We start from the raw sequence: 27,835 nt of genomic DNA, 5'->3' as shown, positions 1-27,835 counted from the left end.
CTTGTCAGACACACACTGTGGGAGACGTACATATTGTGGTCTTCCTGTCAGGTAATCAACAATCCAGGACACCAGAGAAGCATCCACCTGCATCGCTGCTAACTTATCACCCAGGAGGGTCGGCCTGATGGTGTTGAAAGCACTGGAAAAGTCAAAAAACATGACCCTCACAGTGCTCGCCGGCTGGTCCAGATGGGTGTAGACACGATTGAGCAGGTAGATGATGGCGTCCTCTGTTCCGAGACGAGGCTGATAAGCGAACTGAAGGGGATCCAGATGTGGTCTTACTATGGGTTGCAGCTGGTCCAGGATGAGCCTTTCCAGGGTCTTCATGATGTGGGAGGTCAGTGCCACGGGCCTGTAATCCTGGGGGCCACTGGGACGAGGCGTCTTTGGTACAGGGACGAGGCATGATGTCTTCCACATCACCGGGACCCTCTGCAGACTCAGACTCAGCATAAACAGTTTATGAAAGACTCCACACAGCTGGGGGGCACAGGTCTTGAGGACAAGGGGACTCACTCCGTCTGGTCCAGCAGACTTGCCTGAGTGAAGTCTCCTCATTTGCATCTCAACCTGGTATTGAGTGAAGGTGATGGGTGGGGGAGGGGTGTCAGGAATCTCACAGGAGGCAACATGTGAAGAGAGAGGCTGGCACAGTGGTGTGGCTCTGGATTCCAGGCTGACTGCAGGTGAGGTTGTGGGGGTGGGAGCAGACACTGTGGTGTCGAATCTATTGAAAAACAGATTCAACTCGTCGGCTCTATTCTCACCTCCCTCAGCTCCCCTGCTGTTGGTTGGCCTGAATCCAGTGATGGTCTTCATGCCCCTCCACACCTCTCTCATGCTGTTCTGCTGGAGTTTCCACTCCAGCTTCCTCCTGTAATTGTCCTTAGCCTCTCTGATCTTGTCCTTTAGTAACACCTGGATCTTCCTCACCTCCTCTTTGTTGCCCCCTCTGAAAGCCCTCTTCTTCTTGTTGAGGAGGGCTTTGATGTCCTTAGTCACCCACGGCTTGTTATTTGGGTAACAATGAACAGTCTGAGCTGGAACAATGGAGTCGGTGCAGAAAGTTATGTAGCCTGTGATACACTCAGTAAGCCCATTGATGTCCTCGGCGTGAGGCTCACAGGGGACAACATGTCACAGGGGAAGAGCAAAACTAAACACGAAGAACATGGGACACCAGACCTCTTCAAAATAAAATGGGAAACATAACGAGACACAGACGTGACAACACAAGCTTGACAACATAAGAAACGCAGATATGAAACACATGAGGGGTGAGGGAGACTTAAAAACAGGGGTGAAGACGCAAGGGGAATCTAATAAACAGTGAACTGTAACGGCAACCTATGCACAATAGAATTGAACTTAGAGAACCTAATAAACTTAAACATAAACATACTCAAAACATTGGCCAAAACACTGGCCAGAAGACCCAGAATCATGACAGTTTAGTGGTTTCATGCACCTGGACATTATCGGTCCTGTGGGTTGCCTGCTGGGGCTTTGGCTTTTTAAAAGAATGTTTGGGGCTGGTTTAGCTGTAAACTGGGGAGCTCTTGTCCATTAGATGTATTTGCACTTGTTGAGAACCTGTTGTTTAGATGGTGATATGTGTATATAGGACCACGAATGTCAAGATCCAAGGTTTCTCAGAAGAGCTGTCTTACACTGTAAGGACATAACTGCTACTCATCTGTCTGTGGTTTTATTAATGCTGTCGCTTGTGTCAGTGTTAGTCATAATCCTATATATGTATATATGTATAAATGGTGACATTTCAACCATTTCTAAAATCGAAACAAATACGAAGCATTTTGACCACAGGTAAAAGTATTTTACAAATCTGTGCATCCACACCTAAATGCATTGTGATCACTTATGCACAACTTTTTAAGTTCAATTTAAGAAATCTGATCATCTTCTCTTTCAAAAATCTTTCTGTGCATACACATAACATCACTTTAATTTTCACTCACAACACCATGGTTGTACAGGACTGTGGACCATCCTCTGAAGTGGGTATATGCTAATCCATTTAATGTGAAATAAAACTTTGATGTTAATCTTACTATTCTCTGAAAACAGCAACATTATTGTTAGCTTAATTGCTAATCCTGGACATTTCTGCTCTCAGCTGACATCAAGTCAGACAAACCTTGGCAATGGAACAGTGGACAGTGGAAGCACAGATGTCCCAGTTTTCTGCTGGGACTTGAACACAGCTTAGATTTGTGGATCTGTGTGAAACTACCTGGGTCTCAAAACCCTATGTGGACATGCGATGTGACCTGTATGTAATGAATGATTCGTGCATGTGCACTTAAGGTTTTGTAAGTGAGGCAAAGGGTTATGTGTATTTTTAGATATTTGTGTGCACAGGAAGATTTTTTGAAAGAACATAATAAAATTTCTGAACTTGAAGTTGTGCGTAAACAAGCAGCATTTATTTAGGTTTGGATGTACAGATTTATAAAATGGTTTTCCGTGTGGTTAAGATGTTTTGTATTTGTGTTTGGAGCACACATTTGGAGTTCCAAAGTTTCATTGACCATACAGACCCACCCTTAAGATTGACCTCAGTACTCATTCTTCTCGGGTTTTATGAGTTTGATTTCTTTGTTTGGAGAAGTTTCAGTAAACACTTTCCTACATTGAAGCCTTTGACGCCTTTGACTTCTACCTGTTCCCGTGTTTCAAAGGGAGATGTGGATTGTATGCACTGGGTTTTAGGGGGTTATAGAGTCCCAGATTCCAGATTCACTTGGTTAAGTGCAAAGGTTTGTCTTGGGGTACCCCTGTAGGGTAGAGCCTACAGGGGTTACAAACAGTGAACAACCCCCTTTCCCCCCATTGGACTATCCATATACCAAAAGAACAGCAGCCTAGATGTCCAGTAACTGATTTCCTTTGTTGCATCTTTAGGGTCAAATCATGGTCCAGGGAAGCTACAGTGAGCTGCAGTCCTCTGACCTCGATATGGTGTCCCTGCTGAGACGTGATGAGGAGCAGGAGCAATTGTCTCCATTTGCTGACCCAGAAAAACTGTCTTTACAAAGTCGGTGGACAAATGATTCTCACAGTTCACACTGTTTCCTCAACTGCCCCCTTCCACCAGAAAGCACCTACACTGAGCATCTTCCTGTATGTATATTTACTAAAGAGATTGAACATTGCTATTTTTACAAAATAGTGTTGTTTTACCTTCAGTTTTTTAAAAATGTAATTAATTTTCATAGACCCCCATGCATTGTCCTTTCTCTTTTTCTTTAAAGTTTCTATATGGTACCATGGTATATAAACAAGTCCATTTATTACTTCTTCTAATATGTGACATTTGTAGATATTATCTGATAGCCATTTGGCTAGAAAAGATATGCTAACTTCAGGTAGCTATTGGAGAAGTTCACTTACTCTAAGTCAGGGGTGCCAAATCCCAGTCCTCGAGAGTTACTGTCCTGCAGCTTTTAGATGCATCCCTACTCCAACACAGCTGAATCAAACGGTTTGATTACCTCTTCAGCATGCCATCAAGTTTGGCAAAGGCCTGATAACAAGCCATTCATTTGATTCATTTGATTTGAACAAGGATGCATCTAAAAGCTACAGGACGGTAGCTCTCGAGGACTGGGATTGGGCACCCCTGCTCTAAGTAATTAGTTAATGTGTTAATAAATGGTAAATGGCCTGTATTTGCATAGTGCTTTACTTAGTCCCTAAGGACCCAAAAAGTGCTTTACATGACATTCAGTCATTCACCATTCACACACACATTCATACACAGATTCACACACTGCTGATGGCAAGCTACATTGTAGCCACAGCTGCCATGGAGCGCACTGACAGAGGCGAGGCTGCCGGACACTGGCGCCACCGGGCCCTCTGACCACCACCAGTAGGCAACGGGTGAAGTGAAGGGGTGAAGTAATAAAATCATGAAAATGTATGAAAATTAAAACAACACAGAAAATTTAACCCCAAATCAACTATCTCAAATCCTCAACCTCTTAAAAAGTAAAAAAAGATGAGTGAAGAAGAAACACTTAGCGCATCATGGCACCCTAGACCTATTGCAGTGTAACTAAAAGAGGCTTGAGGGTCACCTGATCCAGCTCTTACTAATGCTTTATAAAAAGTCTAATCTTAAAAGTAGTGATGGTGTCTGTCTCCTGAATCCATACTAGAAGCTGGCTGTACAGAGAGGGGCCTGAAAGCTGAAGGCTCTGCCTTCCAAATATTGTAGCAACAACAAGTAAGCCTGCAGTCCGAGAGTGAAGTGCTTTATTGAGCTGATATGGTGCTGTGTGGTGTTCATTCATGGTACATGATATGGTAATGGATGGTACATATACACTGCACTTATACACTTAACACTGAATTACTGCATCCATGTAATGTGGTGTGTAGGTAATCAGCATGCAGGCACTGTAAAGTTGTTACTGAAGCTAAGATTGCTTTGATGGCAGCTTTCAGCTCATCTTTATGTGTCCATTTCCGCTCCATGTGAGGTCTCCCAATTTCTTAAATCAGCTATTCTTGACAATCCTTTCAACAGCTTTGAAAGAATTCTCACCTTTTCCTACTCTACGGTTCCTTTCAGTCAAATTTCACGTTACATGTAATAAATATATAAGAAAAAACTATACTGTCAAAAGTATTTGCTCATTTGACCATTCATCCAGAAACACATTTATCAGGTCAGACAAGAAGGACTAGCTCACGGTCCTTGCTCTAATTCATCCTAAAGGTGTTCTGTTGAGTTGAGGTCAGGTTTTCATGATATATATATTTCTCACTAATATTATTTTAGATGCACTATCATGAAGTGTCAGCTTTGTTCTGAGATTACAAACAGTAAAACTATGTTCAAGTATAAAGATGTGCCTGGATCATTTCTTGTTTTGCAGGTTGAAGCTATTCAAACTATTGCAGAGGAGACACGAGCTGAAGGAAATGTCAGCAGTCACATTTATTTTACATACTTCACGGCAGGCTGTAGCCTTCTGGTTTTAATGGTTATAGTATTTCTCAGTATTCTAGCTGAGGTAAGTCACAGACCTCTTATGGTACCATTAGCAAGTGAATGGAGATTTTTAATGCAATGTTTTTATTCATTGTGAACATAAGAAACAAAACCAAGTTGAACCTTTTTTTTTATTGTTTGTTTCTTTTCAATAGGTGGCATATATCCTTCAGGACTGGTGGTTGGTATACTGGTGAGAACTCAACACACTTTTAGTACTGTGTAACACTGTGCAAGTCTTGAGATACACCTCATTTCTTTATAATTTGCTTCTAAGGAGCTAAAACGTTTTTAGATATATTGTAATGTAAAGGCCCTACAAAGAGATTTGATAAAACAGCAAGCGCTTTGGGGACAGTGGGAAGGCAAAAAAATAATAAATCTATTTTTTCCTTCTGTTCTGCATTTCTATGTATGTTTTCAATAACTCACTACACGTGTGTCCCATTTTGCAAGCAAAGTATAAAGAAATTAGTGGTAGATCAGGACTTTAGTCCAGTTCTGTAGAGCCAGTAGCTTACTTTTCTATTCATTTAATTACAGAACATTTTATTAGACTGTTTAAGTGATGTTCTTATGTTTCACACTTTGTTTAATTGTCTTCTCACCTGACAGGGCAAGAGATGATTTTACAAACGGCACAAACAGCAGAGTCACTGCTGTTAGCCTTAAAAGTGGAATGAATGTTACTAGTTCATACCAAGAGTTTAATCTCTCTTTTTACCTCAGCATTTATTCAGGTAAGCCTTTCAGTCCTGTAGTTCTTACTGAAATCTTCACATACTATTGTTGACTACCATGTGTTTAGTGTCCATTATGTTATATTACTTGGTAGAATATCCTGCTGTAAATCAAATACCAAACTATTTTTTTAATATAGTCCTGCTGTGTTTACTTTTAGGTTTGACAGCAGCAGCTGTGGTCTTTGGTTTTGCCAGGAGTTTGGTGATATTTCATGGGCTGGTGAGATCAGCTCAGACTCTTCACAACAGCATGTTTAGTGCTGTGCTCCACACTCCTGTTAGCTTCTTTGATGTCAACCCCATAGGTGAGGCCTACACAGGATTTATTTTTATTTTTAAGAGGAAACAGTCACATATTTATCTGCCTAGTGTTTGTTAATAATGGATTGCATTTATATAGCGCTTTTCTAGAGCCTCCGAGCGCTTACAATTCTACTATTCATTCACTCTCACATTCACACACTGGTGGAGGCAAGCTACAGTTGTAGCCACAGCTGCCCTGGGGCAGACTGACAGAAGCGAGGCTGCCATATCGCGCCATCAGCCCCTCTGGCCATCACCAGGTGAAGTGTCTTACCCAAGGACACAACGACCATGACAAACAGAGCTTCGGATCGAACCGGCAACCTTCCGGTTACAAGATGAGCTTCCCAACCCCCTGAACCATGGTCCATTGTTTAAAGGTGTAAAATGTAAGACTCTTGTAGGAGCCAGGAGTTTTAATCCGCCTGGAGCATCACATCATGGTGGAACTTGGGAACGGATAATTCGTATGATCAGAAGAATTCTGAAATCCGTTCTTCAGCAACAACAGTTGGACGACGATGGATTAAATACGGTTCTATGTGAAATTGAAGCAATTTTAAATGACAGACCCATCACAAAGCTTTCTGATGATCCAAAAGACCTAGAGCCACTTACACCAAATCACATCCTCCTGATGAAAGGAAAACCATCTTTACCACCCGGACTATTTGACCCTCAGGATATGTATCTGAAGAGAAGATGGAAACAGGCTCAGTACATCTCAGATCTTTTTTGGAAACGATGGATACGCGAATACCTGCCTTTGTTACAGGAGAGACAAAAATGGAACCAAAAGAAGAAGAATCTAAAACCTGGAGATATAGTCATTATAATGGATTCTTCTGCACCGCGTGGTTCCTGGCCACTTGGAAGAGTTCTGGAAGCCATTCGTGACAAAAAAGGACTTGTGCGATCTGCACGTTTAAAAACAAAGACTAATATTCTGGAAAGACCTGTAACTAAACTTTGCTTGTTACATGAGACTGTAATCTAAAAGTGTGTTACTTATGTTTATTTATGTGAATGTATAGGTCTAAAGTAGACTGTATTAGTGGCTCCTTATTTTCTTTGTGATTAGAATTGCCATGTCTGATAGCCATTTCAATTAGGGGCCGGGGTGTAGGAGCCATTCTTGGGTTAATACCTTATGTGGTCACTAGAGGTCACCTTTTTCTGTTTTGATTATGTAATGTAAAGGTATTTAAGGTAGACGCACGTAATCGGCGTCAGGTGTGTCATTGAGAAGGCAAACAGTTTGTGATCGTTGCGCTGTTATGCTAAGGCGATACAGAATAAAGACCAAAAAGGACAAGATACATACTGCTGGATTTATTGGACTGTGAACTTAATTCATGCATACCAGTGACATCGCGTCACCCCCGTTAACGACCACCTCAGTGGCTTCAAGCGTAGGCTTAGCCTCTACAACTCTAATTCAAAAATAAATCAAAACTGTCACCAATTGGGGCAGTGTTTCACTGGAAAATTCGTAGGTATCAATCCCCAATGTTTAAAAGACAAACCGCAGAATTAAATCTTGCTAACTATCCAATAACACCGGAGACACTGAAAGCTTTTAAGGCTGGTATTAACATGTTAGCCTGCTTACTTTAGTTGAGATCTCTGTATAGATTGCATAAACATCTAGGACATAACTTTAAAGCTGTTATTTTCTCACATTCTGCTCACAGATTTGGTTTAATTTCATTTTTAATTTCATTTTTAAACCATTTTCAATAAGCAATCACACACATTAGCCAGAAACTCCTAAAGTCTGAACTGCAGGCCTCACATCCACTTATAACACAGAATATTTTCAAGTTGACATTCTGCCCTTTAACAACATAGTCCTGTTAATTAAAACTGTGTCTGCATTGTAGGAAGAATACTCAACAGGTTTTCCAAAGATGTCAGCCAAATGGACTCCGTGCTACCTATCACCTTTGTGGACTTCTATCAAGTAAAGACTACCATAAATTATATACATATGTAGACAAAAATACTGTGCCACCTACACCATGTTACACTTACAGGAGCTGCTTGTCCACAGAAACCCATGCTATGAACCTTCAAGCATACATGCTCAATCATCCATGTAAGGAAATCCCAAAAAATTGATTCTGTTCATCTTGACATAGCATTTTGTGGGAGAAACGTTTCATCACTCATCCAAGTGACTTCTTCAGTCTGGACTGACTGCAGGTTTCCCCAAGTTTATGAGGATTACACATCCTGGATAGGGAGGAACGCTGGTTTGAGCGTGGAGTCAAGGAGGCCATTTACGTGAAAAGGGAAAGACCATCTCTGAATCGAGGAGGGGGCCTAAGGGTACATCTTTCACCAACTTACAATGCTGTGATTGCAGCCATACCCCAACTCTCTGTGAATTTTACCCATGCCCTTGATCAATGGGCTTTGATCAGTAATTGTTGATCAATGGTCATGGCAATTTGCATATTAACAATCAAGGAACTGACCCCACAGCCCATTGTTCATTCATTGGGCTGGTTTCAGTCATTGTACAAATGTGCTGTTTATAAGGTTGGGGAGGTATCTCTGGCTCTCTTCCACAGCATGTCTTTTATCCTGTTTTCCTTCTCCCACCCCAACCGGTCACGGGAGATGGCCCCGCCCCTCCCTGAGCCTGGTTCTGCCGGAGGTTTCTCCCACTGAAAACACTACGTCCAGATGAACATAATCACGTTTTTGGGACTTCCAGCATAGAGTTTTTGTATGCTTTTTGAGCACTGGTAGTTTTTTAAACGCGCTATGTGCCTCAGCAGAGTGACCCCACTCTGTAACTCTGCAACTTCATGCTGTGGTTGCTAAATGGCTCCACTTAAAGCTGAATGTGGAATATCTAGGAGGGAAGAAATTTCATGAACTGACAGTTGCCACTATTACTTAAATGATTAGAAGGTGTAGCACTCATTACCTTGGTCCATGTTTTCTTTATTTTGACTTAACAAGATCTTTCAGTGTTTTCATTATTTTTCATTATATGATGTTTTTTTTAAGTTATTTTTACAGAATGTTGGCGTTATCGCGGTGGCAGCCTCAGTTATTCCTCTCATCCTCATCCCTGTTGTGCCTCTCCTGTTAATCTTTCTGTATTTGAGGAGCTTGTACCTTCGTACCTCACGTGATATCAAACGCCTTGAGTCAACAAGTATGTTGATTTATTATTTATATAATTTGTTTTGGGGGAAAAAATAATCTGAAAGGGCCAGCAAAAGTAGTTCTTGTCTTTTCATTTTGCCCTTTCTACAGCTCGGAGTCCAGTTCTCTCACACCTGTCCTCTTCCCTTAATGGTCTTTCTACAATCAGAGCTTCCAGATCAGAAGAGAAGTTAAAGAAAGACTTTGATGCCCATCAGGACCTTCACTCAGGTTTACTCTTTGAGAATAAACATTTACACTTTCCAGGCTGACTGGAATTTGTAAAGTGACTGATTAATTTTCAGTGTTAAGTCCAAAAATTCTGTGAGACAACTTTACTATGGTGCATTTTTGAAAGACATGCAGCAAAATGGTGAAGACTTGAACCCAGGCCACTGCAGTCAGGGTTTCAATGTATGATGTATCTGCTTAACGAAGCAAAAAGAAGACAAATAAGAAATTGAACGACAAACCAAGTCTATTACTTGCCCTGTAGTAATCCAGATACAAAAAATAAGTCTGCCTTTGCAGTTTTGTACCCCTGAGCTGTAAAATGCTGATGGAGTATTGTTGACTCAAGTTCAAATTTGAGTAATTCAGTCTCAGGTTTTTTTCTGCTCTTTTGTTTCAGAGGCCTGGTTTTTGTTCCTGATGACCTCCCGCTGGTTTGCACTACGCCTCGACAGCATTTGCTCCATATTTATTACCCTCACAGCATTTGGCTTGATATTACTCAGAGATGGTAAAGAATTAACAACGTCCATCCATCCATCCATCTTCATCCGCTTTGTCCGGGGCCGGGTCGCGGGGGCAGCAGCCTAAGCAAAGAGGCCCAGACCTCCCTCTCCCCAGCCACCTCCTCCAGCTTATCCGGGGGAATACCAAGGCGTTCCCAGGCCAGCCGAGAGATATAATCTCTCCAGCGTGTCCTGGGTCTGCCCCGGGGCCTCCTCCCGGTGGGACATGCCTGGAACACCTCACCCAGGAGGCGCCCAGGGGGCATCCTTGTCAGATGCCCGAACCACCTCAGCTGGCTCCTTTCGATGTGGAGCAGCAGCTGCTCTACTCTGAGGGAGAGGCCAGCCACCCTTCGGAGGAAGCTCATTTCTGCTGCTTGTATCCGCGATCTCGTTCTTTCGGTCACTACCCACAGCTCGTGGCCATAGGTGAGGGTAGGGACGTAGATCGACCGGTAAATTGAGAGCTTCGCTTTTACACTCAGCTCCCTCTTCACCACGACGGACCGGTGCAGCGTCTGCATTACTGCAGCTGCAGCCCCAATCCGTCTGTCGATCTCCGGCTCCCTTCTCCCATCACTCGCGAACAAGACCCCGAGATACTTGAACTCCTCCACTTGGGGCAGGAACTCATCCCCGACCCGGAGTGGACACTCCACCCTTTTCCGGCTGAGAACCATGGCCTCAGATTTGGAGGTGCTGATCCTCATTCCCACTGCTTCACACTCGGCTGCGAACCGTTCCAGTGCGAGCTGGAGGCCCTCACCCGATGAAGCCAACAGAACCACATCATCTGCAAAAATCATCTGCAACAGTCCATTCATTTAACTCTCCTTCAATAATCTCAAATACTGATTAATTCTGTTCCTATCTTGATTCAGAGCAATTGTGTGGCATCGCATGATTTTTACCAAGGTCTCAGTCCTGTCTTATTTACGGTGTTACGTTACTGGCTTTGCTTTTTTTTTTTTTTTTTTTAATTAATTAGTTAATTAAAGCTCCTGATTAGGGTCGGGCTAGGCTTAACAGTGGGTTCACACAAAACCTTGGTTGATTGTGACCCACACCCGTTTTCACACCTTGGCTCGTGTGATTAGGTAGAGGATCAATAGGGGGTCCATGTCCCTCTTGGGGGAACACTCAGATAGGGCTTAAAATCTGGGACTCTCCACCAATTACTCTTAGAACTGAAGAAGCTTCTTGGATGAGAGGTGAAACATCTTCAAGGAAATTTAAAGAAGTCCAGACGCTTTTCTTTCCAAGCTCCTTAGACTCCTGATGATTGGAGACCTTGCAAATGATGCATGTAATTTGAGATCTGTTATCTGCATGCAGTTTTAGTTTCTCTTTTGTGGTTTAAATAAAACAGAGAAAAATGATCCACTGGGTAAAAGGGTTTTTCTTTACTCGTCTTGCTATAAAGCTCAAGTAACATTCAGGATCACTCCCAATATTATGAAGGTAGAACCATCTCAGTGAATATATGTCTTTTGCTTTCATGTCTCTTACTAGTGTCACTTTCTTTGCACAATGATCTTGTACTTTTGCAGTTACAAAACGATTTGACTAAAAATTATGTAAAGATGGCAATGTGTTACTGACTGCAATACCAGAGTCCAAGCTAAAGCTACAAAAGCTAAACTGGCAGCACACTGGCCAATTCAACACTTTGTTAAATAGGTTTAGAAGAACAAACTCACGTGGTCTGTTTTTTTTCCTTCTTAAATTTATTAGGGCTGGTGGCTGGAGAGGTAGGCCTGGTTCTTACCTATGCTGTGACACTGATGGGAAACTTCCAGTGGACAGTGAGACAAAGTGCCGAGGTGGAGAACATGGTAAAAACAGAGTGACATTTAAATTTAAGGCTTTTTTCTTCTGTTATCAGATATTCACATGACATGCTGTTATGACCTGCTGAAGGTAGCTCGTGATTTTTTCAGATGACATCAGTGGAGAGGGTGGTGGAGTACACTGAGCTAAAAAATGAAGGGCCCTGGGAAACTCAGCAGCATCCTCCCTCTGATTGGCTGAGCCAAGGAATGATAACCTTTGATCGAGTGAACTTCTTCTACGACACAGACGGACCGCCGGTCCTCAAAGAGATTAGTGCCACGTTTCATGCCAAAGAGAAGGTGACACATTTGTTTGCAGACAGATAGTGGGTGGGTCTGAGTGATGATCAGCTGTTGATGTTCTGTGTGTTCGTCTGGGTCAGGTCGGTATTGTGGGTAGAACAGGAGCGGGGAAAAGCTCTCTGGTCTCGGCTATTTTCCGCCTGGCAGAGCCCCAGGGGAAGATCTACATCGATGGTGTTGTGACCTCTGAGATCGGCCTCCATGACCTGCGCCAGAAGATGTCCATCATTCCTCAGGTACAACATCAGATGACACCTATTCTGCCTATTGTGTTTTTTGATATTTCATTTCATAGCTGGAATTTATGAGGAAAATGTATTGTGGCTGCACAGAACACCTGCCTGATGAGAGAGACCTTAAATCGTAGGCCTACATAATTTTGCACTCGTGTTTAGTACCCACGTTCTTCTTTGCTTCTGCCCATGCACTGCTGTGTATCTTATCGTGTTATCATCACCTGTTGGGAGGATTTTATAATGTAACACTTGTGTGGACCTGCATGTAGAGCTTTGTAGCAAAGTGCTGAAGTTATAAAACAAACTCCTCTGTGACCCTTGACTCTAAGGATCTGTTCGTTTGTAAGCCAAGCAGTGGTAAAAGAATATGGGGCTTCAAGGCTTATTTTTTGAGGAAGTAAAAACAAGAAAAACAAAATGAAAGCAAATTAAATTAAATTAAAAATGAAAATGTGTAGTATGAAACTGATTAATACACCTTGTATTTATGCTCAAATCAAGTATATCTGTGATTCTGCCTCACTTCTCTCTTCTTTGTTTTCCAGGACCCAGTTCTGTTTACTGGCACTGTGAGGACAAACCTGGACCCTTTTAACCAGCATAGAGATGAAGACCTGTGGAAAGCTCTGGAAGAGGCTAGTAATCCCATCCGGGACTTTAGTTACAGCTTCCAGTTGTTTCACAGCATGCCCTCCCCTCCGGTCTCTTTATTGCAGAAATTTACTTAAATTATTGTAAATCTATATACACATAACTTATATCATATACATATACCCTTGTACTAATAAATATCTGGGATTCAACTATGCTTTGAAAAATATATGGATGAATTAACTTTGTCTTTAAAGATCAAACCGGCATTTTTGTGTTAAAAATTCTTTGGCTAGACAGAAAGTATACTGTGTAGGTACAGTATATGCACTTAAGCTGGATTTCTTTTGAGTGATTTTATGTTAATAATACATATTGCATTGTAAATATTGCAGTGCACCAAATTATTCACAGCACTTCACTTCTTCCAGGTTTTGTCATGTTTCAGATTAATTCTAAATTGCATTAAATTCATTTTCACCCCTTGCACCCATATTAAGAAAGTGATAAAAAAAAGTTTGAAATTCATGCAAATTTATTAAAAATATCCATCCATACATCCATCCTGCCTCCCTCCCTCCCTCTTCCGTTTCTCTGGGGCCAGGTCACAGGGCAGCAGCCAAAGCAGAGAAGCCCAGACCTCCCTCTCCCCAGCCATCTCTTCCAGGCTACCTGGGGGAAGACCAAGGCATTTCCAGGCCTGCCAAGAGATATGGGCTGTGTCCCAATTCAGGGTCTGCACGCTTGAAGTACGCATTTTAAGTGCGATTACGTCACCGCCACGCGACGACGGCTGTCCCAATCCGAAGTGCACGCTTCGTGGTCCCATATATCCCACAATTCATAGCGCGTTGGTGGGTGTGGAGAATTTTGCCGCAAAATACGGCAGAAGGGAGTGGCCGAAGAGTGAACTGTCAAAGTACTGAATATGATGTCACTTACTTATGTGCGAATGTTTAATAATGAAGAACATTAAAACATTGCTGTTGGCCACATGTCGGCAAAGTTGTGTGACATTAGTGATGTTTGTACTTTCAGCGTCCATATTATATTTACATTACCACAGTGGGATGATTTTAGTCTCATGAACAACTAATTGTTATTTACTGACTAATCTTGAAATGACTGCTCAGTACAGAAATGAAGCCCAACAATCATGTTTTACAGTCCCGTGGTCTCAGCCTCAGATACTCAACTAATCAAAGTGATGTCATGACGAAAATGCATGACTAACAAAACATTTGTTTCTCCTTCATTTCTGTCAAACAAAGCTGTATGTAACGTTACTTGCGGTTAGTATCATGGTTGCTAGGCAACCTGAACAGCGCGACGAAGGCTAGACCGTCCCATTTCACAAGCATCTCACTTCCGCACTTCTCATACTTATAGTACACACCATACGTAGTGCGTGTACTTCAAGCGTGCAGACCCTGAATTGGGACACAGCCATAATCTCTCCAGCGTGTCCTGGGTCTGTCCTGGGGCCTCCTCCCGGTGGACATGCCCGGAACACCTCACCCAGGAGGTGCCCAGGAGGCACATAAGTATTCACAGGCTTTGCCATGATACTCAAAATTGAGCTCCAGACCATGATAAACAAAATTCTCTGGTCTGATGAAACAAAGATTGAACTGTCTGGCCTGAATGCCAAGATTTGTGTCTGGAGGAAACCAGGCACTGCTCATCATCTGGCCGATACCAGAGCCACCCCACTGAGCTACAGGAGAAATGTGAAAATGGCTGTGTTCCAACATTCCCCATTCAACATGATGGAGCTTGAGAGTTTCTGCATAGAAGAATGCACAAAAATATGTGCGCCAAGGTTGTAGCATCATACTTCAAAAGACTTGAGGCTCTAATTGCTGCCAAAGGTTCAACAAAGTATTGAGCAAAGGTTGTGAATACTTATGTACATTGAAAAATACATGTTGTATTTTTGTTTTCTACTTTCTAAATTTGCGAGAATTTCAAGCTAACTTTTTATGCCTCAACCGTAAAAGCCTGAGGGAGTGCTGTCATCACCTTGCCGGTCTTACCCAAGTTTGCGAATGCAAAAATTCAAGAACTAGGCGACGTAGGATTTTCAAATTCATATTATAGTTTGAACCACGAATTTGAATCTCTGTGACCTCAACCTCAAGATCAAGGTCAGAGGTCATGTTTCCTAGGAAGACACCTAGGATTTTTACCATAGGTGCATCTGCTAGGATTCTGGGGTATAGCACTTGTGGCCACCAGTGTTTTTATTTCACTTTATGAGAAATGAAATTCATCTATTTTGGAATAAGGCTGTGAAGCAAGTGAAGTACTGTCAATACTTTTTGGATGCACTGTATATGTCATTTGATTGTTTTTAGAAACTCTAATCAAGGACATTGTTTTAAAGAATAAACCAAAGACAGTTCTTGATGGTTGCTCCGTATAAACAAAGGTACAGCTGAAGTCTGTGGTGGAGGAGCTCCCTGGAAAGTTGGAGGCTGTCTTGGCTGAGTCGGGCTCCAACTTCAGTGTGGGTCAGAGGCAGCTGGTGTGTCTAGCCAGAGCCATCCTGAGGAAGAACCGCATCCTCATCATCGATGAAGCCACAGCTAACGTGGACCCGAGGTCCTCCAAACACATTGCCAGCACATATAAAGCATACACAGAAATGTCATTACACATCCACTAGTTTTCTCAGCACACCTCTCCCATATGTTTCTACTGTGTTTTGGTTGTTGCTGTGATTACAGGACAGACGAGCTGATCCAGAAAACCATACGAGACAAGTTCAAAGAATGCACAGTGATCACTATCGCGCATCGCCTCAACACCATTATAGACAGTGACCGCATACTTGTGAGTCATCTCTTCTGTCTCAGTGCAGTTTAATTTAATTTCAATCAACCATGTTTTATAATCATATTATCTCTCAGGAACACCTTGAGGATCTTTAAATTTTAACTTTAGCTGTCCATTTTCAGTCTGACAGTGTGTTAATCAGTTTTCATAGGGGTGGGAAATGCATTTTGTCAATCAGTACCCATGCCTAATGATCGTGAAAGCGATCATGCACTGGCCAGGTTCCTGTTTGGCTCATCCTTAGCAGGTTGTCAGTTTTAAAAAGGACTGCAGAGGACTGTTACATGTCTGGATAACAGACGAATCAGTCACAGTGAATGGATTTAAAGTTCTGGGCCCATGAAATAACTGATATTGGTAAAGATTACAATCAGGATCGTCCCAATTTATAGATATATTTTCCAAAGTAGTTTTTGAGATGTAGCACCATTTTCAAACTAATTTGAGTTCATTATTATTGCTGTGTAGCGTGTCAGTCTTTATATATTTTTCACATGCTAGCTTTTAAAGGACTGTAAGTTTACCGTTATTGGTGAAGAGGACATTTGTCTATTTTTAAGGTTCTGGAGAGTGGGACCATCCAGGAATTCGACCACCCCTTTACCCTGCTGCAAAACAAAGAAGGTGCTCTCTACAGGATGGTGCAACAGATGGGCCAGGCTGAGTCAGCATCTCTACTGGAGTCAGCTAGACAGGTGAGCTGAAAAAAGTGGATAGGGTGGAGAGAGAACTTTGGACTCTGTTTTTAAGTTAATTCGAATTAAAATAACGTTTTTCCCCTCCAGGCAGCACAGAGGTCCTGAAAGTCTGTGGCCAGTGAAGCGTGACTGTTGTGCCTAAGAACTGGAAGCTTTCTACCACTTTGCTAACTTGTACACTTGGATCCTAGAACAGTAGAACCACCGTGGGTTTAAATTGGACGCCCTTGGTATTTTTAAATAAATGTCTAACTACTAAAAGAAATCACTGCCGTCTCTGATCCATGGCTTACACCTAAATGAAAAAACACAACAATGATCATTACAAATGATAAGGATCATTTATACCACGAACCTTCCAGGGGTTATATTTACCCCTTTTTTTGAAATGCTGAGCTCTACAATTGTGCTACACTTGGTTGCCTTGCAGTGCTTATTGGTTACATATTTTAATAACCACTCTCCTATCCGATGACCCATAGCTAAGAGGATTAGCTGACAACACAAACAGATAGGAAGCTAGAGTTATATAGAAAGATTAATATTTATTGCAGAATTTAAAGGGGTTGGGATATTGAGGGAACAGGGAGCAGGTCAGAAAGGTTGACTGGGCAGGTTGCTGCCTATGCAAACCAGATAAAGCTGAATCTTAAATGTCCAGGAGTCCAGGGCTGAAAACTGGGGCTGGAGCAGACTGTGTGGTGGATCATCCAGAGCTTATGTCTTTTTAGTAGTCTTGACTATAGGATGGGATGATGGTGGGGCTCTACTCCAACTGACTCTTTATTGTGCTTAGTTGACAGTGTTGTCTTCTGCTACTCTATAGTTCAAGGTTCACTATCTTGGTGTCAGGTTTCCATTTAGCAGCAGTAATAATGTAGTAGCCACAATGGCCCTGCTGTGGTGAAAGAGTTTAGGTATACTTACAACAGTCTATGTAAATTCTGGAAGTAAATGCCTAAATTTATATCTAGCTACTGGCTCTAACACGAATTCTCTCCTTTGAAGTAACCAGTGAATTTTCCTCCATTAATGCTGTTCATAATTCTAACAGCAAACCTCTTGTGACTCTTCATTAACTAAGGAGCTGAAGCTAGATGGTAGTTTGTGTAGCATAAAGACTGGAGATGGGTAAATGGACTGGTTCTCATATAGTGCTTTTTTACTTGATTACTCAAAGTACTTTAAACACCATTCACACACACATTCATACAAGCACTTTTTCAAGGATTGAACCGCCTGTCTAGTGATGTCATGCTCTAACTCCTGAGCCACCTGCCTGAGTAGGTGTTGTTTCATAATAAACCAAATCCATGAACAAATGATGTGTGAAAATGATCAGTGGTTGCCAATTTGTTTGCCAGGAACATTGATGATTTTTGCAATTTCAGTGTTTCTTTTTCAGCTTTGGAGTCTTCAGTTAGTATAGAGAAGGTACAAAGCAGTTTTAAACCACACAAGTTCAGTTTAACTGGACTCCGTTGTTCTGTTAGATGTATTCCTAATAGAGAGAGCTTCCGTTCTATAGTGTGCTGAGCTTTCCTAAAGTAACTAGCTACATTATCATTGGAATAAAATACATTCCTGTTAACAATTATACATGAAATGAACCCAAATAAGTCATACATGAAAACTCCTATCCATTATTCAGTGAGAAAAACAGATGTAACATATCCATACACAGTGTTTGGTTACCTTGGCACTAGGGATGGGTACCGGTGTCCGGTGCCATGATGGCACCGGTTCTGACATAAACGGTAGTAACCAGACCGAAAAGCAGCGCACATTTCGGTGCTTTATTTCGGTGCTTTTTTTTCCTGAGCTGTGATACACTTCTAGCCAATCATTTTACGTTTCCGAGGATAGTAGGCGGGGCCAGGTACGTACGTTCTTTTAGAGCAGAGCTACAGATTAAAAATGTCCAAGGCGAAGCGGTCAAAAGTCTGGCTGTACTTCACAGCAAAATATGCAAACTCAGCAGCAACAAGTGCTTTAAGCTGATACTGTGATACTGTCAAAGGAGGTAACACCTCAAATCCGATGAAACAGCTGGCGACGCATAGCGTTTTTTTTAAAAGCCGAGAAATGCGCCGTATTTGATAGCTTGCTGCGAGACCTCACACCGTGCACGTCGGGTGGGTTGCCAGTTATCGGACCCGGAGCAACATCCCCCAAAAACCCGAAGAATAGAGTCCTGGCCCCTAGCCCTGCCAGTGTAGCAGAAATGATGAGGATGATAATGCAGCAGCCGCCGTTCTTCTCTGCATGAGTAGCTTCATGTTGTTCGTGTGTAATTTACGTTGAGTAGGCTAACCACGTTATTACATTAATGCATGTAAGGTGAACTAGCAAACATCATCATAGCTACATGCGGCTGTCTTCTTGTTTGATGGCAGATACTCGCTTCACCCTGGCCAAAAAGGCTAAAATGACCAAAGAAAAAGTGGGAAACAGTTAAACATGAGAGGTTTTTGGACAAAGTTTGTGTTTTTTCCATTGTTTAAGCACTGCTTCCAGCCAAGAGTGATGCCATATATGCCCTATAGCTGCAGAAAAGGCACACATTGTTATCTTTTTACAAAAAACCCCAGCTGAACATGAGAGGTGTTCTCCATTCTTTAAGCACCGGTTCGAGCACCGTTTAAGCACCGGCACCGTTTCAAAAGTACCGATTTGGCACCGGTATCGGATAAAACCTAAACGATACCCATCCCTACTTGGCACATACCTGCAGTTTCCCAAACCTGATGGTTATTTTTTTCTTTAAAAAATGTTTTTGAACCCTGACTTTGTTTTGGACATTATCTTATCTTTAAGCCTAGATTTGATGTGATTAGATTTATTGCTGTTCATTGGTTGGATGCCCATGCATCCATAGCTATAATGAACGTTGTGCAATTTGGTTATGAACAATGTGATGGTGTAAGAAACAGTTTGCTTGAGTTCTGCAAATACTTGTAATCGTGGCTGTTCATTATTGTTTTTCTAGCAAAGCTTCTGGTGCACAAGTCACTGACTGTGCTGGGGTGAAAAATTCTCTGCATTTCTGTGTATCAACTACAGAACATTTAATTCTTGTTATGTACGCCTGCTAGCTATTTCTGTGGCCAAATATGTGTCTGGTTGCATCTCTGACCACAGCCAGCAGAGATGTCATAATGTAGTATTGATTTAGCTACAACTGTATACATCACTGTTATAAAAGTCTCCTCTGCTAAACCTTTATTGATTTTTTTTTTTTTTTTTTGGGGGGGGGGGGATATTATTCTTTTGCTTTGCTTGCCTTGTTTTACACTCTTTGTAAATTACTTTAACAGTGTGAGACTTGTGTCTCATTGATTCCTTACCTTAAATATTAAAAGACTGCTGTCTGGAAATGTGTGGCTCCAAATACTCCTGTATAGTGTTTTGAAAATTGAAATTTATGGGGTGGTTTTATATTGCTTCTATCAGTTTGTTTTTGGGTATGTTTTTCTTAACCAGTGCTTTTGTAAACTGTGAACCTAATGTTAGGTTTGAATGACAAAAGTTTGCTGAAGTCATTGTGTCAACCATTTTTTTCACAAAATTCAACTGACCCATTTTATTTATTTTTTTTGTTACTGTTAAAAAAATGTGAGGTGTAGAACATAGACTGTCTTTGGCTTTTGAATTAAAGTCAACACTTTTCTGGGCATAACAAAATATCTATTAAAATAATCTGAAAATCATTAATTAAAGGTCACATGCACAGAATGACAAATGGTTTTCAGTAGACATTTGGTAGACAGTACTAAAGGGTCATAAGATTAAAAATCTTGGAACCACAGCTGTTGGAAGATAACATTGACCTCGGTATTCTGTAAATTCCTGACCACTGCTGTAAATCACTATGACTCTTAACTGTAAAGGGCTTGAACTGAGAGCAACACAAACGAACTCGTTTTGCACTGCAGTTTGCATTTAGCTTGGCACTGCTACACTGTCTACTTGAGCTGGCATGCACAGCTGCTGCTGTCTTTGTAAATACATATTTTCATTAGCGAGATGCTGTCAACTCGTTAGTCACTATAAGATAAGCGGAGCGGTAGAAGTTAATTAGCAGTCTTTAGGGTATTTGGGCTTCCTAAGAAAGTACATCCTTGGTTGTTCTTTTTCTACCTGGTGGGAAATGTTTGTGGACCAGGTAAGGTTGGCCAAGATGTGGACCCTGAGGAACTTAAAGCTTTCTACTCTTTCTACCTCCTTTCCATCAATGTAGAGGGTGGAGTACTCAGATCACTTTGTTCTCCTGAAGTCGATTACCATCTCCTTGGTCTTGGTTGTGTTCAGATGTAGGTTGTTGTTGTCACACAATCTCTTCAGATCCTGAACCTCCTCTCTGTAGGCCCAGTATGCACAGTCAGACCCATCCATTTTTTGTGTTTTGCAGCTAAGATAGTGACAGCAGAAACACTTGAGCCTGGAAATGTCGAAATCAATGTACATTAAATCAACACCTTATAAAACAGATGATGACATTATGAGAAACTGCCCAGCAAATGTTTTGATGGTGAATAACCATCAGGTGTCTGCGTTTTGTTGATATATAGTCACAGTGAAAAATTGTTCTAAAATAAAAGTTGAAACAATGTTGCAGATGTTACACTGTTAAAGGTACTTCTCCAAAATTTCTTAGATGTCCTTGTTAGACTTGATAGCAAGAGCAAATTTGTGTTCAAAGATTCTTTTAAATTATTATTCAATTATAATAAAAAACTAAAAACAAAAGAACACGCTGTACCTCAAACTCACAAGCGCAGCCTTCTGAATCCATTTTTATCCTGAGCTAATTGAATTATTGCTTAACCAGTCCCATGCCTGGTTTACTATGTTGATGCTGAGAACGGGGAACAGATATTTGTAAAAGGCTGACGTGTTAGATTCACTATTCACTATCTGTTTTTCTCACATTATAAAAGCGTCTGGAACATCCGTATGGAAACAACATCCCCGTAGATCAGATCAGTTTTTGACCAGGAAGGTGAAGGCGGGATTTGAACCCTTCAGCTTAAAACTTTCCTTTTTGCTAAAGCATATAGTTAGGGCTGATCAGGTGACCCTGAACCCACCCTTAGTTATGCTGCAATAGGCCTAGGCTGCTGGAGGCTTCCCATGATCCACTGAGTGTATCTTCTTCATCACATCGGTATACCACTTTGCCTTTAATTATTAGTTATTAATCTCTTGCTCTCCTTCACAGTGTGCCTTCTGTTATGTCTCTACTATTGTAGGATCGTTGCCTTAGAATATAAAGTGGCTTGAGGTGACTGTTATACATAAAACTGAACTGAATTCATCAGGATCTGTGCAGCAATGTGACTGAAAATGTCTTTGGATCTTTACTCTACCACTTTCCCTTGTTTGAAGGCTGAGGTATGGTTTAATGCTGACAAAGAGACAAACCGCTGTGCATGCAACAATTCCAGAGAGCAACAACCAGTCATTGAGTTTTGCCAGGAAACTTTCTGTAGTTGTGTTTGAGTAAAGCAAGATGTGTGTTTCCGCTGTCTCCATCTGGGTTACATAAACATGTCTGTATTTTCATTTCCTTTTCATCCTGAAGATATTTTAACCCAAATTAAATATCCAGCCTTTCATGGATATTGAGTCTTCTTTTTCTGGTGTCCAGTCCTGACAGATATTGGAACGCTTGCTCCTGAGGACGTGGACGCAGCAGCCTGAAGCCTGTTTTTCATTCTTTCAATACTTGTGTAGAATAAATACTGTAATGTTACCTCAGTGGAGATAATGCTGATATTCCTGTAGATTCATGCACTGTGGGACTGAATTCCTTACAAACGGATCACCTGGCGTTCCTTTTCTTTGTTTCTACAGCTTATGTGTGCTGTTTATCTGCTGCTATAGTTTTGTAACAGTTTTGAGCCATACAACTTTAGGCTTTACAAATCTAATATTAAAATAATTTAATATAATTTAAGGGAAATGCATCTTTCTTAAACCATAGGTTCCAGTGACAAAAACATTAGCGTCCGCTGTTCACTCACTGCGTGGGAACAAAACTTCTTTTTACAGCGAAAAAAACCCCTAAACACAAGCACCGAGTACGCTGCCACGGAATGGGAAATTCACAGAGAAACTTGCGGATTCTTCCACTGACCGCTGCGGCACACCTGCACCTGCATCAGTAATTAGTTACTGATTACTTTTTTCACTTAACTTGACCAACACTGCATGTGGAACATTTATTCTCCCTAACATTGATCAGGAGGAAGCTGGCATCATCTTTCCAGATTACTGGGTTTTCCACTCATTAGTGTCTCACAGGTGAGCTGCAGCTTAGCCAGTCTGACTGCCTTGCACGTCAGTCCCAATTTCCTTGTTGCTTGTCATTTTTATAAAGGTATGAAAATACACTCAACCCTCATTCATAAGTCAGCATATCTGAGATGTTGGAACACATCCAGGACAAATTTTAGTACACTGAACTGTGATTGGTGAAAGCCTGTGGATTGACTGAATGCCACTGGAGGTCTTTTAAAAAATGATTGTTTTCCCTTTTTTGTGAGCTCATGTAGTCACACAGAAATACGCACACAGGTATCGAGATACACACAAATCTTTTTGCTACAATAACAGCCCCGTACCTTCTGAGCAGCTCCTGCATCCGCAGGAAGACACTGATGTTTGCAGAGAGGTAGCTGTTTGAGATGAAGGTGACATTTGCCCTGGAGGTAGTCAGTAATGACTACTTTTTGAAACTATGCTGATTATGCTTGTATACTTATAGTTAAGGAGGGTGAATGCTAGACTCTTACTTGTAATAGAGTATTATCTTGGTGCATTAAAAATAATTTTACTTTTTAAGAAAGGAATTACGAACACAGAAAATCAGAAAAATCACAAAATTAGAAAAAGTCAGATTTTGATCCACCATGCAACACCAACAGTAAAGCATCTGAATGGCAGCAGTTTCACTATCATTAAGCATTAAATGAATATGAAGTCGTTTATTTGTGCTTGTGTAAAATATTCAAGTAGCAGGTTGCTCTTTATTTAAACTTTACCGTCCTGTGTCCTATGTAACTGTAGGTACTTGAGTGAGTGAGTAATTTCAAACTGAATTTCTGCTATTACTGCAGCTCACACACAGAGACTTCGACACCCTGGCCTTCACTTTGGGGTAGAAAAGTAATTTTCAAAGAAAAATTAGATGTAGGAGAGAAATAGATCTGTTGCCTTTTTTGAATTAAACTGTGAGAAATAAATGTAAATATAAATGAATAAAATCCAGATTATCCTATAATTATAAAACTGAAAGCTTTTTGGTAATTGAAGGATATTTTATTTATCAATTTAATTTTTGGTTTTACTATGGACCCACAATATTTTTTTTTTTTGGTTTTTTTGTTTTGTTTTGTTTGTTTGTTTGTTTGTTTGTTTGTTTTGGGTGGTGTAAAATAAATTCAGAGTATTGGAAAAACAGGAACTTTTCTGTCCTTCAGTTGTTTATCTATCACTAAAATACTTTGGTGCAGGATGAATGGCCAGGGGAGAGATCCTTGTTAGTAGAAAAAGATGCAAAACGTATTAATATACAGTTAAAAGTCCATCATTTATGTCCTCCTTTACATTGTCCAAAGCAGTTCAGCAGTCCGGATTGGAGTCGTTGTCGGCCGATTTTGGATCCCGGACCTTACTTTGACAGCTCTGATTCGTTCATGTTGACAACGTAATCCCGCTCTGACTCGGCTTACTTCAAGTTTGACCTTAACGTCTTCCCGTAGTCACGTATACTTTGCACTCTGGGATGCAGAATTTAACTAGCCGTAAATTGAGCAGAAATTCTACACGCAGTCCAGAGCACAGCGCTCCCGCCCCTGACACCCAACCGGCCAATAAGCGGAGTGGACGTTCTCACTTGTTTTGTAGTGACGCACGGTTCGCGGACTTCGTTCGGAAGTTTCTGTGTGTGAAAGCAAAACATCCATGCGTCCGTCTGTTTTCTTCCGGGTCTCGGTTGTGCTGGATCCTGTACCAGTGGTCAGAAGTCGAGAGGCTGTGTAAACCCTGAGGTGTTAGGAAAGCAGACATATTTTAATAATGCTGCACAGGTAGAGCTAGACTGAAAAGATCACATGACTCCCTTACTTTTCAAGTTCCAAACACGACATCCTCTAGTCCTGTAGTAATAATAATATTAATAATAATAATAATAAAGTTTCACTTTCCTTTTCAATTTGCACTGATGGTCGTGTAGGTGGAGTTACGTGAAGCGATCTTAAATTACGGTGGCCCCTAGAGACAAAGCACGTACAAACTCCAAAACACTTGCAAACTCCAAAACACTTGCAAAATCCAAAACACTTGCAAACCCCAAAACACTTGCAAACTCCAAAACACTTGCAAACTCCAAAACACTTGCAAAATCCAAAACACTTGCAAAATCCAAAACACTTGCAAACTCCAAAACACTTGCAAAATCCAAAACACTTGCAAACCCCAAAACACTTGCAAAATCCAAAACACTTGCAAACTCCAAAACACTTGCAAAATCCAAAACACTTGCAAACTCCAAAACACTTGCAAAATCCAAAACACTTGCAAAATCCAAAACACTTGCAAACTCCAAAACACTTGCAAACCCCAAAACACTTGCAAAATCCAAAACACTTGCAAACTCCAAAACACTTGCAAAATCCAAAACACTTGCAAACTCCAAAACACTTGCAAACTCCAAAACACTTGCAAACTCCAAAACACTTGCAAACCCCAAAACACTTGCAAAATCCAAAACACTTGCAAACTCCAAAACACTTGCAAAATCCAAAACACTTGCAAACTCCAAAACACTTGCAAACTCCAAAACACTTGCAAACTCCAAAACACTTGCAAAATCCAAAACACTTGCAAACTCCAAAACACTTGCAAAATCCAAAACACTTGCAAACTCCAAAACACTTGCAAAATCCAAAACACTTGCAAACTCCAAAACACTTGCAAACTCCAAAACACTTGCAAACTCCAAAACACTTGCAAACTCCAAAACACTTGCAAAATCCAAAACACTTGCAAACCCCAAAACACTTGCAAAATCCAAAACACTTGCAAACTCCAAAACACTTGCAAACTCCAAAACACTTGCAAACTCCAAAACACTTGCAAACTCCAAAACACTTGCAAAATCCAAAACACTTGCAAACTCCAAAACACTTGCAAACTCCAAAACACTTGCAAAATCCAAAACACTTGCAAACTCCAAAACACTTGCAAAATCCAAAACACTTGCAAACTCCAAAACACTTGCAAAATCCAAAACACTTGCAAACTCCAAAACACTTGCAAACTCCAAAACACTTGCAAAATCCAAAACACTTGCAAACTCCAAAACACTTGCAAAATCCAAAACACTTGCAAACTCCAAAACACTTGCAAAATCCAAAACACTTGCAAACTCCAAAACACTTGCAAACTCCAAAACACTTGCAAAATCCAAAACACTTGCAAACTCCAAAACACTTGCAAAATCCAAAACACTTGCAAACTCCAAAACACTTGCAAAATCCAAAACACTTGCAAAATCCAAAACACTTGCAAACTCCAAAACACTTGCAAAATCCAAAACACTTGCAAACTCCAAAACACTTGCAAAATCCAAAACACTTGCAAACTCCAAAACACTTGCAAACCCCAAAACACAACGGAAGTGCTCCAGGACGCTAGGGGCAGTGTTGAGCTCGATTTGCAAAATAAACGGCAAGTTTGTCTGTATGGGACGGTCTAGTCTCCGTCGCGCTTCCCAGGTTGCCTAGCAACCATGATACTAACCGCTGGAAACGTGTCATACAACTTTGTTTGACAGAAATGAAGGAGAACATATTTTGTTCATTTGTTTGTTTGTTTCTACAAGAGCTTTGTGTGATTTGATAAGTATCTGAGGCTGAGACCACAGGACAGTAAAACATGATTTTTGGGCTTCTGTACTGAATAGTCATTTAAGTTAGTAAATAACAATTAGCTAATGTTGTTCATGAGACTAAAGTCATATCACTTTGGTAATGTAAATATAATATGGCCAATATTATAGTTATTATATTAATCATTATTAGCTATTACAGCAGTGAACATGAACTCTGTGTCAAATACCTTTGACAGTGCATATATAGGTGTATCATATATAAGAGACAAATGTTGTTCCTTCAGTATGTTGGCATTACTAAATTTGGCTCATTGCTTACATATATTTATAAAAAGAAAACATACAAGCTGTGATAACTGTTTCTGATAAAATGAAGAGTAGACTGATATATTGAATATTCCTTTATTGGGTGAGAAAATCAGACCATGTCATAACTGCTTTAAGTCATACAGAATAGATATCAGAGCCTTAAACAGGCTGACTTCTGCTAAATGGGTCAAACTGGGCAGAAAGTATACAAACACATAACATCCTTAAAGAATATGATGTAACACTATAGATCAACTTACCTCAGAATATATAAAGCATATAAACAATTACAGTAATATGATGCAACAAACACAGCAGTACTACTAATCCAAAATACTCAAAGCTTCATAGAACTGAAACAAACATTTATTTTTAGCTCCATTCTGCTGCTGATACATACTTTAGGTTTCTGAATATTAAACTTGTTGCTGCCTTTCATAGTGTGTAACTTGAAGGCCTTCAAAATTATTTGAACATTACCTAATAAGACTGATTCAGGACAGACAATTAGTTATGTTAAACTTTCCTAGCAGTCCTTCAAAAACAGGGAACAGTCTGTCTATTCTCTCCATCTGTCAGCTGCTGCTGGCTCTTCCTCCTCCTCTTCCTCACACACTGCTGAGTTTGTCCTGGTGGATCATCAGGGGTGCAAAGCCTCACAGATGATGTGCAGCAGTGGGTCCCTCAGTCTGTCCTCACTCTGGACACTTGCAGTTGTCACACATGGAAATCAAATGTGTGATAAGCTGCAGGATTCAAACACAAGTGTAACTTATAAATGAATGTTCATACTTTTATTCCACAATCAGAGAGAAAGAAAAAGAGAGAGAGTGCAGGACGGACAGACAGGTGACAGTCTCAGGTGTATACACTGCTACAAAACAGCACAAGAGAAGGAGGATTGTGTTTTTGTGTTACAAAACAAGAAGAGTTCCCAGATGGTACAGTGGACACATGTGTATCATCTGTACCACCGGGCGATCGTGTACGACGGGCGATCGTGGCTCAAGAGTTGGGCGTTCACCTTGTAATCGGAAGGTTGCCGGTTCGAGCCCCGGCTTGGACAGTCTTGGTCGTTGTGTCCTTGGGCAAGACACTTCACCCGTTGCCTACTGGTGGTGGTCAGAGGGCCCGGTGGCGCCAGTGTCCGGCAGCC

At 41.1% G+C, this 27,835-nt stretch overlaps 1 protein-coding gene across 2 annotated transcripts in view; it reads left to right on the top strand.

The window, feature by feature from the left end:
• The window catches only part of LOC146681544 (ATP-binding cassette sub-family C member 4-like), a 40,638-nt gene extending 21,147 nt beyond the window's left edge, over positions 1-19,491 (top strand). Inside the window, exons 15-32 of one of the 2 annotated variants that reach the window (XR_014917919.1) lie at positions 2,932-3,150; positions 4,914-5,051; positions 5,185-5,222; positions 5,645-5,769; positions 5,931-6,077; positions 7,959-8,038; positions 9,097-9,247; positions 9,349-9,468; positions 9,869-9,979; positions 11,709-11,809; positions 11,915-12,106; positions 12,190-12,345; positions 12,891-12,980; positions 15,368-15,540; positions 15,666-15,771; positions 16,335-16,469; positions 16,560-18,956; positions 19,077-19,491. Coding sequence is in view for 1 of the 2 variants with exons in the window: in XM_085448310.1 (XP_085304436.1) it covers positions 2,932-3,150; positions 4,914-5,051; positions 5,185-5,222; positions 5,645-5,769; positions 5,931-6,077; positions 7,959-8,038; positions 9,097-9,247; positions 9,349-9,468; positions 9,869-9,979; positions 11,709-11,809; positions 11,915-12,106; positions 12,190-12,345; positions 12,891-12,980; positions 15,368-15,540; positions 15,666-15,771; positions 16,335-16,469; positions 16,560-16,577 (2,100 nt within the window). In the remaining variant the exon portion in view is untranslated. Of the gene's footprint in view, positions 1-2,931; positions 3,151-4,913; positions 5,052-5,184; positions 5,223-5,644; positions 5,770-5,930; positions 6,078-7,958; positions 8,039-9,096; positions 9,248-9,348; positions 9,469-9,868; positions 9,980-11,708; positions 11,810-11,914; positions 12,107-12,189; positions 12,346-12,890; positions 12,981-15,367; positions 15,541-15,665; positions 15,772-16,334; positions 16,470-16,559 lie in introns of both variants that reach the window. The other variant, XM_085448310.1, reaches the window with a different exon arrangement.
• The last annotated feature ends 8,344 nt before the right edge of the window (positions 19,492-27,835 follow it).

This window comes from Copadichromis virginalis, linkage group LG23, assembly GCF_057382275.1.
Source record: "Copadichromis virginalis isolate Kocher_CV1m ecotype Utaka linkage group LG23, C_Virginalis_male_GT1.1, whole genome shotgun sequence".
In the NCBI taxonomy this organism is placed as follows: Eukaryota; Metazoa; Chordata; class Actinopteri; order Cichliformes; family Cichlidae; genus Copadichromis; species Copadichromis virginalis.
This window is presented reverse-complemented; position numbering and strand designations above follow the sequence as displayed.